This window comes from Nannospalax galili, unplaced genomic scaffold (assembly GCF_000622305.1).
Source record: "Nannospalax galili isolate Female #2095 unplaced genomic scaffold, S.galili_v1.0 scaffold1023, whole genome shotgun sequence".
NCBI classification, from domain to species: Eukaryota; Metazoa; Chordata; class Mammalia; order Rodentia; family Spalacidae; genus Nannospalax; species Nannospalax galili.
In genome coordinates, this window is record NW_008349234.1 from 394,493 (window position 1) to 413,436 (window position 18,944).

The 18,944-nt window shown below is 47.2% G+C and overlaps 3 protein-coding genes across 4 annotated transcripts in view; 2 read left to right on the top strand and 1 right to left on the bottom strand.

The window, feature by feature from the left end:
• Ern1 (endoplasmic reticulum to nucleus signaling 1) overlaps positions 1-7,863 on the top strand; it is a 103,270-nt gene extending 95,407 nt beyond the window's left edge. Inside the window, exons 20-22 of the mRNA XM_008846579.3 lie at positions 2,142-2,265; positions 2,663-2,730; positions 3,683-7,863. Of these exons, the coding sequence (XP_008844801.1) occupies positions 2,142-2,265; positions 2,663-2,730; positions 3,683-3,895 (405 nt within the window). The 3' untranslated portion in view covers positions 3,896-7,863. The remainder of the gene's footprint in view (positions 1-2,141; positions 2,266-2,662; positions 2,731-3,682) is intronic.
• Prr29 (proline rich 29) overlaps positions 1-18,944 on the bottom strand; it is a 41,468-nt gene that overhangs the window by 3,934 nt on the left and 18,590 nt on the right. The window lies entirely within an intron of this gene.
• The window catches only part of Icam2 (intercellular adhesion molecule 2), an 18,544-nt gene continuing 15,275 nt past the window's right edge, over positions 15,676-18,944 (top strand). For both annotated transcript variants that reach the window (XM_017801516.2, XM_008846578.3), the window contains exon 1: positions 15,676-15,735. The gene's annotated coding sequence lies outside the window, so the exon portion shown is untranslated. The remainder of the gene's footprint in view (positions 15,736-18,944) is intronic.

An 18,944-nucleotide genomic window follows, 5' to 3' on the forward strand; every position in this document is an offset into this window, starting at 1 on the left:
TTCTAAATAGAACAGTAGTAAACTAAGTGCTATACAGAGGTTGCTCTTACCTCTTCTCCATCTCTCAACTTCAGCAAATATTAACTTCTACACTCTTCCCTACCCCAATTATTATTTTTAAGATTTTTTTATGTGTATGAACGTTTGGCTGCATGTATGTAGGTGTACCACCTGTGCCCAGAAGAGGACATAGAGTCCCTTGGAACTGGAGTTACAGATGGTTGTGATGTTTTTTCTATCATCTTTTTCTCAAATCTTCACCTAGATCTCATTTTGCTTAGTATAGATTATGCAGTTAAATTTTAAGCTTAATGACCCTGTCCCCCTTTGGTGCTTAGACAGTTCTATGACTTTGTGACATTGCCAGGTGACTTTGTGGACACTGTTTTAGGGGGTTTGGTGACATGAGATGAGTAAGACTCACTCAAGTGCCTCCACAGACAACTCGGCTGTGAAAAGTAGACTGGGGGTGGCAACAGCAGAGCTTTTCTTCTTGGAGAGCACAGTGATTCAGAATGACTCAGTTTTCCAGGACTTTGATGGGGGCCTCAGCTGTAGCAAAGCCCCAGTAAAGCTCCTTGAGGGCAGGAGTGATCGACTGCTTCATTCACTGCTCAGCATGTCCCCAGCACCTAAGGAGGACACTGCCTGGCCTATAGCAGATGCTTCATAGCCATGGACTGGCCTGGGAGTGGAGGGTCCAGTATCATATTCCGGGGCAGCAGTGTGTATGCCAGATTGATCACTGTGGGCCACAGATGTAACTTGAAAATTCTCAAGTCCAAGTCTATTTGATGACAAAACAAACAACAGAAATAAAACTCGCATAAGAGGACTTTCACCTCACCATGAAGTAGGGTTAGCATATCTTGAAAACACAGCTTGCTCTCTCCACGTCTGCTAGCTTTAACTGCTTTGCAGCTCTGAATACATGTTTCCAGTATGTCCACAGTGGCAATCTGATCTTTCCAAGGCTTTTCCCCTCCTTCATATTTATTGACTCTCTCTCTCTCTGTGTGTGTGTGTGTGTGTGTGTGTGTGTGTGTGTGTGAGAGAGAGAGACAGAGACAGAGACAGAGACAGAGACAGAGAGACAGAGAGTGTTAGTGCTTTTCTTCCACCATGTGGGTTCCAGGGATCAAACTCAGCTCATCAGGCTTGTTGACAAGGGCCTTTACCTACTAAGATATCTCACCAGCCCTTCGCCAAAGCTTTTTCCTAGAATTTCAAATTAAGAATCCATCCAGTAAACTGCTCATGGTAGCATGGACCTGTAATCTGTAATTGCATCACTTGGGAGGTAGAGGCAGAAGAATCAGTAGTTCAGGGTCATCCTTGGTTACACAGCAAGTTGAAGGGCAGCCTGGGCTACATGAGACCTGTCAGAAGAAAGAAGAAGGGAGGGAGGGAGGGAGGGAGGGAATATCCATCCACTCTGACTTTGTGTTTATCAAAGAAATACAAGACTTAACTCCCAAGGGCTCCTTAGCATTGGCACATGCAGAGCTCATCACTGTCTCCTAGTCCATCTTACTTGTGGGGCTCTGAGAAGCTAGTACTCAGGGTACCTCCTGATCCTCTCCCTCACTCTTGCCAAAAGCAAATTTGAAGCAGGGCTTGAACCCCTGGAGGGCCCTCCAGATCTCACATCTACAACCAAGTTCTTGACTCCATGGCTTTTTCAGTGCCTGCTGGTTAGGATTTGATCATGTCATGTTTCAGGGGCAGATGAAGCACAGGATGATTTGAGCTTTTTTTCCATTTTTTCTGTTTTGGTTCATTGGAGGATATATATTATACATGAAACTGTAAGTGTGGTATTTGTGTGAGTATAAAATTTCAGAGATGACTTCATGGTCTACACACAGATATACCTCTGTGACACCTCTCTTTGGTCATGGAGGGGATCCTGTAGGTTGTCCTAGTGAGTGACAAACACAGGGGAGAAGTCAGTGGATATGAATGGTGAGGTGCAGGGTGCCTTCTGCACAGCTCTGAAGCAGACTGCAACCTGGATCTGAGAGGAATGTCAGTTTGCTTACAGGCAATGTGTCAGTGGCTATTCTGTGACTTAGTGTGGACATCCTCCAGTGCTAGTGCCCCTAACCCTGACCAGTATCTATTGCCTGTTTCCCCCACAGGACGTGAGTGACCGGATAGAAAAGGAGTCCTTGGATGGCCCAATAGTGAAGCAGTTAGAGAGAGGTGGGAGAGCTGTGGTGAAGATGGACTGGCGGGAGAACATCACTGTCCCCCTGCAGACAGGTGACCATGCTGAATCTCAGGAGGAGTCATTTCAAAGCTGCAGCTATTTCTAAGAAGTTGGTGTGGACGAGATAGCTTCAGGCTGTTAGAGTTCCAGATCCCACTTCTCGGGTTTGAAGACTTAACTTGAGTGTGTCCTTCTGGGCTTGGTTACATGGTGTGATGATTATGCTTTAGAGTGTGACAAGTGAGTGATAGTGTTGTGCTCTAAGGTGTCATTGTTGAACTGAATGGACTTTAGGTGAGCACCACATTTTGGTCCAAGATGTGGCATCTGTCCCCATGGCTGAATCAGCAGGTCACTTCAATTCAGTTGCTTATTCCCCAAGGCTGAAGTAATTTTCTTTCAAAAATTTGTTTACTTATTTAACCATTGCAAACCTAAATGTTTTCCTAGATCTGCGTAAATTCAGAACCTACAAAGGTGGCTCCGTCAGAGATCTCCTCCGAGCCATGAGAAATAAGGTAAAGGCTGATGAGTATGTAGGGGAGGCGACCATAGCCAACACCACCTCCTTATTTTCATTTCTGTGGAGACTTTTCTCGTAATGGATTCCACCTGGTAGAGGCTGGGCAGCCTTGGCTATACCTGACGAGTAAAAAGGCCATTTCTGTGCTGGAGAGATGGCTCAGCGGTTAAGAACACTGACTGCTTTTGCAGAGGACCCAAGTTCAATTCCCAGCACCCACATGGTAGCTCCGAACTGTCCTTGACTCCGGTTCCAGGGGAATCCAGAGCCCTCTTCTGACCTCCGCAGCATTGTGTGACACGGGTGCACTCACATACATGCAGGCAATACACTCATACACATAAAAATAAAAATAAAGCAAAATTTTAAAAAGGCCATTTCTTTCCTGAGGGAGGTTTCTCTCCAGGGACTTTGGGGTGCAAAGCTAAGCTCAAGCGACCAGCCTCTCAGAGCAAATGCCCTCTCTGCCTACCTGACAGCCACTTTACAAACACTCTGACAGTGACCCTTTCCTACATGAGACCAAGTCCCTAGGGATTCAGGGAAGGGTCCCTGTGTGTTCCTGTGAGGCTGAGGGAACGCTCTTGAATTGTGCTTTGACCAGGCATCCTTCCCACAGGGCCAACCCTCAGGCACAGGCACAGCCTCCAAACCTCTTGGGACAGACACTATAATTCTAGGTGACTGCATTCCATTTGCAACTGTTAGAGCACTTTCTGGGTCCTGACCTTCAAGAGAGACCTGTGTACCTGCCAGGTGGCCAGTCCCACAGCAAAGCTCCACCTGCTCCCACTAGGCTGAGTCTCACTTGCTTTGAGCCCTGTTTCTGAAGGAGGAACACCTGCAAGACAGCCAAGCTGGATCACTGGCTGCATAACTTTCTTTGAAGAGAAGCAGGTAGTACTGTCACCCAGCTGCTAAACTTCTGTCTTTCTGCTCCTTTACAGAAGCACCACTACCGAGAGCTCCCTGTGGAGGTTCAGGAGACACTGGGTTCCCTCCCTGATGACTTTGTGCGCTACTTCACTTCGCGCTTCCCCCACCTCCTCTCTCACACCTACCGGGCCATGGAGCTCTGCAGCCAGGAGAGACTCTTCCAGCCCTACTACTTGCATGAGCCCACGGAGCCCCAGCCCCCAGTGACTCCAGATGCCCTCTGAGCCGGGGCAGCCCCTCTGTCTGATGGCCCCAACTGTGACCATGGGCCTGATCTCCACAATCCATACCTTGCTGCTTCCCGGCTCAGCAAGAAGACCAGGCTTTTCAAACCAAGTGCCTTGAGCTGCCGCTCTGCAGCCAGCCAAGGATAATGCTGATTGCAGGAAGCAGGAGAGGTGGCCCCTCATGACTGTGGGGAGCTGAGACATGTGGCCCTGAAGCTTTATAGTCAGGGATGTCTACAAAAGAGGGCCCATCCCAGAAGCTGGAAAGGAACACCACCAGCCTTTGGCTGGATGAACTCACTTCTATTTGTATTCCTATCTAAAACTCCTGGGATAGAAGTTCAGTGAGGGAGTGGAGGAATCCTGTTTTGCCTGCATGCTGGGAGCAGCCTGACTGATGCAGCAAGTGCAGCCTCTGCTAGAGGTAGTTCGAGAGATGTGGGGTCCTGAAGAAGAGGGCAGAAAGAGGCGTTGTCCTGGGGACAGGAAGCAGGCATCTTCAGGTTATTGGTAGCCTGTATTGCCACAGGCAGCAAAGCTGTGAGCATGGGGCATGAAGTTAGAGACTGGTTAGCAACACATATGGAAAACTGAGGTGTGTCTGTGGGTCCGGAAGATGGAGAAGACACTCAGTTCTGGATGCAGTACTGGCCCAGCATACAAGTGTCCTGAACAGTGACCCAAACAGTAGTAGCCACTGATAGATTATATCCTTGGCCATGTGGGCTAGGGATGAAGAGTTCCTGACAACCATGAAGGGCAGCTAAGACTGAGAGGGACAGGGACAGTCCTTCAGGACCAGAGGAGAACAGCTAGAGAGAGCTTCCCAGTCACCCAGAAAAGGCTCTGAACCAGAGGGTAGGCGAATTAAGGCCTGTCTGTCCCAGAGGCCAGCACATCAGCACAAAACTTTGAGTCAAAGCCCTGGGAGTAGAGAGCTAGGACCAGGGTCACCACAGGCTTTATAGGCCAGCTTTTATGTTTCCCCTGGCAAATTTTAAAGAGTATATTTTGATCATACTATAGAAAGCTACGTTTGCATGAGTAAGCTAAATGTAACTTTAAGCTTACTTGTGAAAAAGAAATGCAAGATATAGTATCTTTTATTGTGTGTGGTACCAAAAATCACCCTCCCCTCAAGAACATTCTCTAATGCTGGAGTAAGACATCCTGGCAGCACTGTAAATGTCTTCATGTCAAAGTAAATTATATAATACCTTTTTCCTTAATATAAGTTTTTAACTTTAGTTTTAGTCAGAATTTGCTGTCTTCTCTCTCCCAAGAGCCTTAGAGGTTAGAATACAGTCAGGGTACATGGCAGGGGCAGGGGGGATAGTCTGTGTATACATCCTCCAGCCAGTGAGGGGTCACTACCTGGTGGTCCTGGAGCACCGAGGCCCCATTCCTTTCTGTGGTAAGGGTGGTATAGGCAGCTTTCCGCGGCACACTTGCAGGAGGCACTGCTGCTTCCTGTGGGTGTCCCCTGGTGTCAAGGCCACTGGCCCAAAGCTTCCTCTGCCTCTGTAGAATTCGATTTCCTTTCACAATAGCCAAAGTGGGCTTTTTCTTAATGATTCTACATCTTTGAACCTCGTGGGTTCAAAGACCTTGGACCCTCAGCCCCATAGTTGACTTCCTGCACATCTCCTACCATAGCACTTTGCCAGTGAGCCCAAGAGGTATAGCCCAAGACCAGTGTCAGGAGGCAGAGCGGGTGCCAAGTGTGGTCTGACAAGATTGCTCTGGGCTGCTGCTTTCCTTCCTTGGTCCTGGTGGCTAAGTTTTCCCTTTGGGGACTGTTGAAGTCTTTTCTAAGACCCATCTTGGTGTTACCTCCCTATTTGAACCCGATTTTCTGAAGTCAGCTTCCCAAATGCCTTTTCCACTTAGCAGATTAGTTTCTAACCAATCAAGTTTCTCTAAGTCTTCTTCTAGTCAGCATATTTTATTTGAATACTTTGTAGATCTAGGCAGGACATGAAATGCTTGGGAAACAGATGAAGAGTATGGGAAAGACTGTTGGCTCTTCAGAGCTTCTCATTAAAGTCTGCAGCACGTGTCAGGGCAGAAACCAAGCCCATGTTGGTAAGAAGGGTCTATATTTAGGGTTTGCCCCTCTTGTGCCTTAAAACTGCCCTGTCTGAGAATCAGTCAGCTCTGGTCAGGTCACCTTGTGGCCTCTTCCCCTCATCTTTAGGGGCCTAGGCAGCTGTCAGTCCTCTAGATGTGACTGAAGGTTGTCATGAACGTGCCTTGGGCATCATCAGAGGTGCTCAGGGAAGCTGTCTCTCCAGTTCCTAGAAGGCCACTTAACCTTTTAGAAGTACTGCGTCTTCATCTTTAGGACGGAATTGAGTCCAGTCTGGGACATTATTATTTGTTTAAACCTTGTCTTATGTTGAACTAGACTTTCTCTTGTTGCTTCGTGAGTCTTTCAGTTTTTGGAGTGTGCCATGTATCATTAGGCACTTGCACTTTTGAGAATATAGGTGTCAATTGATAAATCACTAGATCATCTAGTGACGGAAGGTGGCTCCTTGGGTGCAGAGCTGTCCCCTGCTGTGTAGCAGTAGTTGTAGGCTCTTCTCCATGATCAGTTACAGTTGGAGCAGTTGGAGGTCACTGTAGCTGAGTATAGCTGGGTATAGCCCAGTGCTTTTCACCTACTCTTAAGATGGGCTAGGTTAGGCCTTTGGGATTGACTTGACTTTGTAGAGGTTTTATGTGTGGTGATTCCATTATCAGCAGCAGTTCTTTCTCCTGCTGTAAAAGACTAATTAGCTGCGGATGTGACCTGGACTGCTGGATTGCTGGGCTCGCTCCTCCTGACCGCTTTCTGTTCAGTTGTTGGTCTTTGGCCCTGTGTGGTTTCCTGCAGATCCTCTGTGCTTGTTGTCATCATTCATGGCCCTGAGGTACCAGCACAGCTGCCCAGGAAAGGGGTCTTCAAACTCCCTGAAAGCCCTTCTCTGTGATTTGGTTTTCTAACAGTTCTGTACCTTGCCCATCCCTCCACACCTGGAAGCAGTGGTGTTGACTGGCTGGTGGCCTGGCACCGGTGGCCTGGCACTGGCCTCTCCTGAAGGTCATCAGACCTCCTCCTGAGGTCTGAATTCTTCTAAGCCAAAGTGCCTACTCTCTTCCCGTTCTTGTTTTCTTTATGAAATAATGATTTCCTTCATGTAACTTTGGTTGGTTTAGGCACTTAGTCTCTTCTTATTAGAAAGCCACAAAGGGCACATCTGCCCCAACCTCCCTCTGGAGCAGCCCTAATGCTGCTTGCCAGAGGCCTTGTGGCCTCGTCTCCTGCACTCTGTGTTTGGTGGGTACAGTGTTCCTTCCCAGTGTTCCTAAAGCTGTGACGTGGGGAGGGGTCCCCACTCACCTAAGGATTACCTGTCGGCTACACGGCCTTCTCACGCAAACCTTGTGTAATGTTCTTTTTGCAATGACCTATTTATTGAATCTATTTATATTTATTTAATTTTTATTCTGAAGTATATCTGGTTACAATTGCACTTGCTTAAAGCACATCAGATCCGTTTTGGACAATAATCCCTGACCATTTTAAAACTGGAAAAGGAAAAGTTACACTGTATCCTGCCACCTTATGGTAGCCTTGTCTTTAAAGGGTGAATAATTTGGTCGGGGTAAAATGTTTCTTTTTAGATGATTTTTTTAAAATCCTGTGCCATGTGTCTTCTCTGTAGACAGTTAATGTTTAATGATGTGTGTTGATTGTGTGATTCAAGCCTCTTTGTGGAAACTAAAATCCTCTTTTTAGCTTTATATTTTATAAACTGCCAGATTGTACAACTTTTAAGTGTGTTTTTAAAGCTTGATGATATGAGGCTCAGTATCTAAGTTAAATGGCCTATTTTTGTACCTCCTGTACAGTTTTATAATTCTGCTCATTACTGAAGGCAATTTATGTTGAGCCAACCACAAATAAAGGTAGTTTTAGATTTGGGAGTCACTTTTCTGCTTAAAGACTGGAGCTCTGCTCACAGCAAGGGGTTGGACCCACCATCTTTCTTCCGGGGCACAGCATCTATGAGGCCTGAGCAGCTGCCTAAGCCTGTGGGAAAGTGGCTGCCTGGTGTCCACAGTTGGATTCAGGGGCCAGTACATCCTCCTTAGGGGATGTTTATAGGAAAAGCTCCTTTGAAATGTTGCAGGAAGTTCCCTAAAGTATTATGTGGCCAATTTTCAGGAAGGTGATCCATTGAAACTGACCTGCTACATAGTGGGGATTAGGCTCTGAAGCAGAGTCCAGGGTGTGTATACAAACAGTTGGATTCTGGACCAGGACACCCAGGAGGGAGAACCTGTGAGTAACTCCACCCATAAAGTTCTGGGGATGCAGGGCAGCCTCACCTGGATCATGTCAACAGCTCCAAAGACATCCCCACATACCAGGGAATGCGCTTAGTATGGCCTGCGGATGACTTAGGGTTCTTTCAACACACTCCCCATACTCATCCTGTCTGGAGACATCAAGGAGGTTTCTAGTGCTCTTGCCTCAAGACAAGGGCTGCTCACAAAGGAAGGACCCCAAGAGCCCACCAGCCCCCAAACAGCTTTGCAGGAACTCTACCGATGCTGACCATCCTCTTCCCCTTCATGCCTCAGGGGGTCTGGGAATCAGTGGACACATCTTCCTTCAGAAGTACCAAGTCTTGAACCCAGCTACATCCCAGGAGACTGAGACCAGCCTCTTCCATGATGAGGAACAGAGCTAGAGCTACCTGCCCAGATGCAAGGCACAGGAGGCAGGAGGGCGAAGGGCAAAGGGTGAAGGGAGGCCCATGATAACTACAAGTGCAGCTGTCTAGAGATGCTGGGTTCTAATCAGACACCAATAGAGGCTGAGAGAAGGTGGGAGAGCCCAGGCTTCTCAGGGCCCAGCTCTGGTTTCTGCCATTTTTCTTCCTCAGGACTGGAGAAGGAAAGCCAAAGGGAGTTCTGGTGTGAGATAGAGGAGGCTGGACTTGAATTCCAAAGACTGGCTCTCACCCTATAGGGCCATCTTCATGGCAGTGGCCAGGAGAGACACTGTGCCTCCAGTGAAGTTTTCTCTTTGTTCTCAGGGTTTCAAGATGGCAGGCTGGGCTCTCTCAGTGGCCTCCCTCTATCCCTCACCAAGCTCACCAAGGAGGGAAGAAATGGAAGGGTGGTCATGCCCAAAGATGAATGGACCAGAATAAGGGATCACTGAGATAGTCATAGCAAATGTGACTAGGTCAAACGGAAACCAACCCTGGAGCAAGGGAATGGAGAGGTGGTAATGATGCCACAGAGATGAGGTTAACCTAGAGGGTACCCCACCCCGGTTGGGTTGCTCCCCATGAGTGAGCTGGATACTCATATGGAATCAAGCTTTCCTAGGATTTCCTCCCCTAGCCACCTGTCAGACACAGAGCAGTTTGGAAGATGCCCATTTTGAGTAAAAGTAGGAGCTTGGGGTCTGGTAAGAGACTAGTCACACCCCCAAACAGGAACATCAGCCACTGGTGTCCCCATCAAGGAGCCTATCCCACATACTCCTGTACTCACTAAACATGGTATAAAATGTGGGCCCAAGGGCAGCTCCAGGCCCACACAGGGGCAGGGGCTAGAATCCTCCTCCCCTGAGATCCAGCTGTCACCTGAGGCACAGGAGATCTCCATGATCCTGCAAAGAGGCAAAACTGCAGGATGGACTCCACAGAGGACACAGACTAGGAAACGGTGTCTTCATGGGGGGAAAGTGTCACATTCACAGGAAATAACCTCAGAAATCAACAGAGACGCGGTCACGGTTGAGGAACACAAGGACAAGTTCATTGTAAGATCCACCGGAAGCCTGCTGCTCAGAGCAACAAAGGAAGGCTCCGCTTGAGAGGAGGCGTGGCAGCCACAGTGGGAAAGGACACAGAGGATGCAAAGAAGGCACAAGAAACAGCAGAAAAGCCAGGTGAATGGAAGATCAGTGAAAGCCCCAAAGTGACCCGCAAGGAAAATGTTAGTAAAATTACCCAAGAAAACAACCCCTCAAGAGAGTAGAGGGAGATAGAACTGAAGAAAAACCAGCATCAAGATGACAATTGCAAGTCAGTAATCCTAAAATAAAGGGAACCCAGCTGGGCGTGGTGGCACATGCCTTTGAGGCCAGCCTGGTCTCCATAGTGATTTTCAGGCCAGCTGGGGCTATAGGGAGACCTTGTCTCAGAAAGACCAAAACCAAACAAAAAACAAGGACAAATTTTTAAAATACCCAGACCTGTACAATCCCCTCCCAGATACCCATGCAAAGGACTCCCCCACACCCCAGTGGGCCCCCTCTCACCTCTTCTGATCCTGATCCACAAAGGCCTGTTAAAGTTTGGTTGGTCCCCAGAATGATGCTACTGGGAGGTGGTTAGACCTTTATGAGGTAAGGCATAGCGGGGGTCTTCAGGTCATTGGGAGTGTACCCTTGAGATTTGGGGACACTTCCACTCTGATTCCTAGCCACAAGATAAGCAGTTCTTTCTGTGACCTCTGTGGCTAGAGAGGCTGCCTGCAAGCGAGATGGGAAGGAGACAGGTTCATGCAGCAGAACTCAAAGGTCCCATCACTGTCACTGGGCCAGGATCCCAGAACTATCACTTCCACCCCTACAACCAAGAAAGGTCATCCTAGTCTCCACTGTGCCCCTCCTTCCCTGAGTAATAATCTAGCATGGATTGTCGGTGAGGTACAAAGGAAGCTGGGAAAGCAAGTGTCCAGCACTGTCCACACCATGGTGGGAGTTCACAGCCTTCCCAAGGTGGGGGATTCTCCCAATACACGAAGGGGTCAGCTGCCAGGATGCCCAAACTGCCAGACTGAGACCACACACTCTAATGGCTGTGTTTGCACTAGGAGTGGTCATTAACAAAAACAGATCAACCTTTCCTACACTTCTTGGATTTTGGTCTTTACTGCCTATAACAAACCAAGCAGCTGCCTTTGGAATCCTCTAAAGAAACAGTTTATTTCCTTTTCTGAGTTCCCAGCTGAATGCCATGCAGCAGGGATTAAAGAGCGAGGGAAGCTGCCAGGTGTGGTGGTGCAGGCCTTTAATTTCAGCACTCAGGAGGCAGAGGCAGGCAGATCTCTGAGATTGAGACCAGCCTGGTCTACGTAGCAAGTTCCAGGCCTGCTGGGCAACAGGGAGACCCTGTCTCAAAAAAAAGAAGGAAAGGGGAGACTGAGGCAGGAGGATTGCCACGAATCCATGTAGATCACTTTTTAAAAAAAAATACTCTTTTTCTTTTTTTAAATATTTAGGGGCTGGAGAGATGGCTCAGCGGTTAAGAACACTGGTTGTTCTTGCAGAAGACCATAAAATATAAAATTAAAAAATTAAAAAAAATTTTTTTTGGTCTTTTTGAGACAGATTCTCCCTGTAGCCCCAGCTGTCCTAGAACGCACTATGTAGACCAAGCTGGCCTTGAACTCACAGAGATCCACCTGCCTCTGCCTCCCGAGTGTTGGGATTAAAGGCGTGAGCCACCACGCCCGGCCTTATTATTTTTATTTTATGTGTATGAGTGTATTGCCTGCATGTAGGTAAGTGCAGCCGTGTCGTGCAGTGTCCATGGTGGACAGAAGAGGCTGACGGATCCCCTGGGACTGGACTTAGGAACAGTTGTTAGCTGCCATGTGGGTACTGGGATTCGAACTCTGGTCTTCTGCAAGAACAACCAGTGTTCTTAACTGCTGAGCCCTCTCTCCAGCCCCCCATGTAGATCACTCTTAAAAACAGTTCCGCAGACTGGACATCGTGGCTCACACCTGTAATCCCAGCCTGTGGGAGGCTGAGGCAGGAAGATTACCAGAGGGGTCAAGACCAGCTTGGGCTATACAGTGAGATCCTGGCCGGCCTATCTACAGGGTAAGATCCTGTCAATGAACCGTCTCCCAGGATCCCATTTGCTTTTAAATCTAGCTGTGGAATAAATGAATGCTTGCTGCAGCCATGTTGCGGGGGGAGTGTGATTCTCATGCCCTTTAGATTAGATGACAGGACACTTGCCCATTCCACCACTAGATGGTGCTCATGTGCAGGCCCATTCCTCCTGTGAGCCAAGCCTTCAGCGTGGCCAGAGGATAACCAGCCTGGCTGCTGACCTACTCCATACTCCACAAGGGTCCTGTGAGATGAGGCTGGGGTCCAGACCAACGAAGACCAATGAACCTGGCTTCCTAAATACGATTCTTCCATTAGCTGATACTTTTCTAATGCTTAGTCATAAGCTATTCTCATTAAGGACTGACCAGAGGAGGTGAGATGGCTCAGTGCTTAAGAACACTGACTGCTCTTTCCACAGGACCCAGGTTCGATTCCTGCACCTGCATGGTGGCTAACAAATGTTTGTAACTCCAGTTCCAGGGGATCTGACACCTTCTGGCCTCTGCGAGCTTTGTGTGATGGGGGCACTTAAATACATGCAGATAAAAACTCATACACATAAAAAAATAATTAAAAGGACTGACAGAAACAGAAGGATTATTGGGAACAGGCTATTCAGGAACCCCTTGTACAATGGGGATGTTCTCCAAGCTGGGCATTCTGTGAGCCACTGCAATAAATAGCACATGTGCCACAATGTCTTCGAGCTTACAAGGACACAGATAGGTGCCTGTCCAGATACCAACTGTAACAGCCATACCTCATTGAATGCTTACTATTTACCAAACTCTCCATCAATGTTTTACAAATTATCTGTGTAACCCCAGCTTCCAGACTGACCCATAACCTTTTGTAAATTTTTTTGATTTCTTTATTTTTATATTATGTGTATGAATGTTTTTCCCTTATCTATGTGAGTGCACCAAATGCATGCAGTGCCCATGGAGGCCAGAAGAGGGTGTCAGGTCCCCTGGAATCGGAGTTTTTAGTATTTCATTACAGCTTTAACATATTCAGTAACACATTCCAGAACAAAGATACATCTCTTTTAAAGGTGGCTGTAAATTTTTAGGTTCACAGTTGAATTAATATAGTCATACAATATTGAACTCAGTATAAACCTCCGGAGAGAGGCCTGCGGGTTGCGCAGTGGTTGTTTTTTTATATATATAATTTTTATTTTATGTGTATGTGTGTATTGCCTGCATGTAGGTAAGTGCACCCATGTCGTGTAATGCCCATGGAGGACAGAGGAGGCTGTCGGATCCCCTGGGACTGGAGTTACAGACAGTTGTTAGCTGCCATGTGGGTGCTGGGATTCGAACCTGGGTCTTCTGTAAGAACAACCAGTGTTCTTAACTGCTGAACCATCTCTCCAGCCTCAAGGATGATTCTTGAGCCACAACATTTTATCTGGGTTCTAGGCCAGTGAGTCCCAGTTCACCATAAAACTCTAGCCTTCCTATGCCCTGGTCTGCACCAAGCTTCACACCTCTGGCTTCTACTTGTGGTGATGAGTAGCTGGCCATTAATTTAATTGACAGCACTTTCTCATTGTGCTAAAACAGTGTGTTCCCTCAGTGAGGCAGCAGCTGTGTCACACACTGGGAACTTGGTAGAAATGTGTTCCAATGCCTTATTCTGAGCAGAACTCAGAAGTCTGGGTTTTATCAGGCCCTCCACCAGGCGGCTACATGTTGGAGTCTGAGACCCCTTTGTATAAAACACATGTCAAGACACTCACCCACCTTCAATAAACATTTACTTAGCATATCTTTGGCAGTTTGAAGAGAAATATGTCAGAAACTTCTCAGAAAAAAGAAAGGAAATAGAGAACACAGTCTGCTCCAATTCCACAGAATTGAGGGGAGGAGGCTTACAGAGTGGCGGTTGGCCCACATGGTGTTACATGATTTCCTGACCACACATCACATCACAACACCAGGACTTTGTGCTAACTGCCACTAGGCAGGAAGAACCCCCTTCCCACCAACACTTGTTGGTTTGGGGGTACATTTTTTTTTTTTGGTTTTTGGAGACAAGGTCTCCCTGTAGTCCATACCTTTAATCCCAGCACTCAGGAAGCAGAGACAGGTAGATCTCTGTGAGGTCCAAGTTAGTCTAGTCTACATAACAAGTTCCAAGCCAGCTGGAGCTATGGGGAGACCCTGTCTCAAAAAAACAAAAAGGAATAGGCAGTGAGAGAGGCAGCTGGCCTATGTGTACATGTGCACATGTGCACACACACACACACAAGCATATATGCAGTCACATGCACATAAATAAATCTTATAAAACCACTTAATAAAGAAAGAAATGGCACACAAAAGCACCAAGAGAAATTGCTCCTGGGCCAGCCTCAGCATTCATGGTCAGTATCCATAGTCTGGAATGTTCTGTGGGCTCCTGATATGATCCAATTTGTCACTTCCCTGAACCAGGAGTTTAAATGGTCTGGCTCTGGGGCTGGCCTATGGGAATAAGAGCCTCTGCTTGAGGGTGAGCCTAGCCAGCTGCCCAACCCAGCACCCAGTCCAGCCACCCAAGTTGTCATGTTTTCTGCTTATTTGTGCAGAACCACCCTGCTAAAGTAAACGTTTTACTTGCTGAGGCTGCTGACACAAAGAGATCTGAGAAGGTGATGGTTCTTCATCACTAATAGAAGGTTTTTGCAGAGTGCAGGACCCAGAGAAGACACTGCTCTGTAATGTTACCTAGACAAACACAGAACAGTGAGTAACTCATCCTAGAACTGCCTCATCCAGCAAAGGCCCCAAGAAACGGCACATCACAGAATTATCACATGATGTAGCAATTCCATGAAGCCGGGATTGCCTGGCTCGTTAGCCATTTCAGAGGTATGGTTCTATAGCGCTAAATACACTTGTACTGTGCTGCGTGTTGGAGGGCAGTCACATCTCAAGCCAAGAAACAGAGAGGAAGAACCCTGGAGGCCTGCCTCTCTGTCTCTGTCTCTCTCTCACACACACTCTCTTTCTCTCTCTCTCTCTCTCTCTCTAAGAGGAACTGAAAACAGGAATTTCAGCCAGGCCTGACAACCCAAGTTCAAGCTTCAGGACCCACATGGTGGAAGGAAAGAACCAATTCCTACATATGCGTCATGGCATGTGTGACCCACATATGTGAACACACACACACACACAAATAAATGTAATACAAATTTTTTAATGGGAATTTGTACACCATGGTCATAGTAACATTATTTATGACAGCCAGAATGTGGAACCAACTTGAGTGTCCAGAAGCGACAGGTGAATGATAAACAAAAACGTGATGTACAGATGCACACAGTGAAAGAGCCTTTAGCCTTAAAAAAGAAGGTAATTCTGCCAGATGTCACCATGTGGGTGAACCCTGGAGATGTGCTGAGTGAAATAAACCAATCACAAAAAGCTAACTGCTGCTTTTGTCTACAGATTTGGGGTCCTGGAAAAGTCAAACTGAGACTGAAAAGTAGAATGGTGTTGCTAGGGGCAGGGGGACGAACGAGTAGTAGTTCACAGATGTCGAGTTTCAGTTGGGGGGGTGAAAGAGTTCAGCAGGTGACTGGTGGTGAAGATACTGAAAGCTATAGAGCTACACATTTGAAAATAGTTCAAGAGCTAGACACTCAAGGGACTGAGGCAGAAAGACCGAGTTTAAAGCCAGCCTGGGCTACAAAGACCCTACCACAAAAAAAAAAAGGAAAGAAAAGTGGACAGAATGACAAATTTTGTTATGTATATTTTATGACGATGAAAGGAAAAAAAGATAGTAGAACTCGATGTTCCTCTGAGGTGGGAACCAGGGCACAGGAAGCACATGACCCTGCAAGCTAACCATTGAACTGGTGGCAGGGTGGAGACATGCACACATGACACACGCGGCAAGACCCAGGCATCCACATCCAAGCTGGCAGGTAAGTTACAGCGGCTCACTTCCCTTCCAGCTGAGCCCAGCCTCAGGGAAAGGTTCAAACTCTGAAGTGTCAGGCCTGGATTCTGATCTTCTAAGCATAGTAGTTGGGGATCCCCAGAGGGAGAGCATCTCAAAGCTCCTGAATTCATGTTTGCTTTGTCTTCGGTCCCCAACCCCCCTCAGCCTTAGAGACCGTTTCCTGTTTTTTCCGCTGTCTTCCTCTCCTCCCTCCTCCGGGCGGGGACAGTCTCACTCAGTAGCCCCGGCTGTCTGTCCTCATCCCACAGAGATCCATCGGCTTTTGTTGGGATTAAAGGTGGCCGCCAGGCCTGCTTCCTTACCTGCAGGTCCATACAGGCTCTGATCAGGGAACAGTTGCCTCCTCCCCAGTGGGCATTGTGGGCTGTGATGCCCCTCATCCTGGGAACCAGGTCTCAGTGACAGGGGACTCACCAGAGCTGTGGCACACATTTCCACTGAGCTTCCTCTTCCTTCTAGACATGGAGGAATTTCCCTTTGTGTCCTTTTTAGCAGGTAATGCATGAGAAGGCACCTGTGACACCTGCCACCACACTGCACAAGATGTGATGGTCGGCCGAGGATGGAATATCACAAAAGCTTTTGCCAAATGAGCTGCTTGTACGCTGCTCCCATCCCACCCAGAAGTAACCATTTGCTGCAATTTTCTGCTATTTTCTTTTTTCTTTTAAAGTGCATGCCTATTTTATTTATTTACTATTTTATTTTTATTTTATGTGTAGGAGTGTTGTGTCTGCATGTATATAAGTGAACCTGCGAGCACAATGCCTGTGGAGGCCAGAAGAGGGAGTTGATCCCCTACAACTGGAGTTAAGGATGGTTGTTAGCCATCACGTGGGTGCTGGGAACTGAACCTGGGTCCTCTGCAAGAACAGTTAGTGCTATGAACAGGTCCCCAGTCCCTGACTCCATTGACTCTAGGCCCATGTGGGGCAGAACAAAGAATCAGAGAGAGAGAGACAGAGACAGAGAGAGAGACAGAGACAGAGACAGAGAGAAAGGAATGTAGCCCAGCTATCACCTGCAAAAGTATGACCTATTCTCACCAACGAGACCCATCCCCTAAAGTTTCCAAAATCTCCCAAAATAGCACCTCTGGCTGGGGACAAAAAGTTCAACCCCTGAATCTCTAGGGCATATTTTATATCCAAACCGGAACAGTTAATTTTATGTGTTTTTTCTTTTACATCTATTTATTTATTTATGGTGTGTGTGTGTGTGTGTGTGTGTGTGTGTGTGTGTGTGTGTGTGTTCTGTTGGGATGGTTGTGTCTTTTTCTCCCTAAATGCACCAACACAGGATTTAATCTGGACTTCAGAGTCTGGAACAAGAGGTTGAGGCAGTTATTGGAGAGAGCTTCTGGGGAGCTCTGAGTTAGCAACCATGGAGATGGATGGAAGTAGGGAAGAGGAAGGAAAAAGCCTGGTTAAAGGGGATAAACTGTGCTGCAGCTGTGGACCGAGGTGAGCTCTGTTGGTGCCGCAGATAGACTGAAAGCTGCTTTCTAGAACTGCCCACTGGGAGCAGGTGGCTCTCGACTGGCTCTTGTCCCCTCTTTGGGTGGGAGTTGTATCTGAGAGACCTTAACTCCCCCACACATCTGGGAGGCAGAGGTATAAATAGCAACTAAAACATTGCAGGTGACCCTGTGCAAAAAGCCAAAAGATAAGCTTGAGATGAGTGGACTCAGGTTGCATGAGGGAAGACTGTCACCTGAAGTGATCGGCTGTATGTGTAGCTGAAGGGGGGGGGCGGTAGAGGCAGATGCAACCCAGAGCCCACGTCTATATTCCTAGCAGAATCTGTGGGCTTTTCTCCTGTTGTTACAAACTCAGCTCAGAGGAGTTTTTTTTTTTTTTTTTTTTTTTAGTCTTTTTGAGACAGGGTCTCCCTGTAGCCCCAGCTGACCTGGAACTCTCTATGTAGACCAGGCTGGCCTCGAACTCACAGAGCTCCACCTGCCTCTGCCTCCCAAGTGCTGGGATTAAAGGTGTGCACCACCACGCCCGGTTATCTTTTTTTTGAGGCAGGGTCTCACTCTGTAGCCCAGGCTAGTCCTCCTGATCCTCCTACTTTAATCTCCCTAGTGTTGGTATTACAGGTGTATGTCACCATGCCCAGCTTTGTGTTGTTGTTAATCTGTGTGCATTGTTTGTACATAGTGTGTGTTTGTGTGCATGTTTGTGTGTGTGAGTGGCCAGGCACGTACATCATGCCATAGTGTGCATGTGGAGGTCAGAGGACAACCTCGGGTGTAGTCCTCACCTCCACTTTATTCTAGGCAGGGTCTCTTGTTCAGCACTGAGTAAGCCAGGGTAGCTAAGCCAGGGTAGCTGGCTTTTGAGTTTCCAGGGAATTCTCTTGTCTCCACTTCCCATCCCACTATAGGCATGCTGGGATTAAAGATGCACACCACCATGTCCAGCTTTATGTGGATTCTGGGACCCCAAACTCGGGCCCTCACACATGCATGGCAAGCACTCTACCCTCACCCCCTCCTTTGATGTCTTACATGTCTTTTTTTTAAGACAGGGTGTCATGTAGCTCAGGGTGGCTTTGAATTTAATATGCAGCCAGGACGACCTCAAATTTCTGATCCTCCCAAATGCTGGGATTACAGGCATGTGCCACTACATCCAGTTTTATGCAGTGCCAGGGCCTTGTGCATGCTAGGCCAGCACTCTATCAACTGAGCCACATCTTCGGTCTGTTCTGTATACATTCTACTCTGTCATCTTTGATTTGATAGTATTTTCTTGATAACTTGTAGTTACATTCATGAGTAAGATTGACCTTCCATTTCCTTTGCATCTTGTCCTTTCCTTGTTAGGGGACATTGGCTTCACAGAGCTAAACAGTTCCTTCTTTTTCCATTGTCAGAAAGAGTCGCCATGAAATCACTTTAACCTCTATTTGAATTTCTGCAAAACCACCTGAAAACGGCATTTTCTCTGTGGGAAGATTTTTAAGTCACTGATTCAAAGTTTGCTTTTTTTGTTTGTTTGTTTTTGGGGTTTTTTTTTGCTTTTTTTAAACTTATTTAATAATCACATACTTAGAAGAAGCATTTTATTACAACAGCATTGACATATTAAATAAAAATTTCCTGAACTAAGATACACCTCTTTCAAAATTGGCTGTAAATTTTTAGGTTTACTGTTGAATCATTAC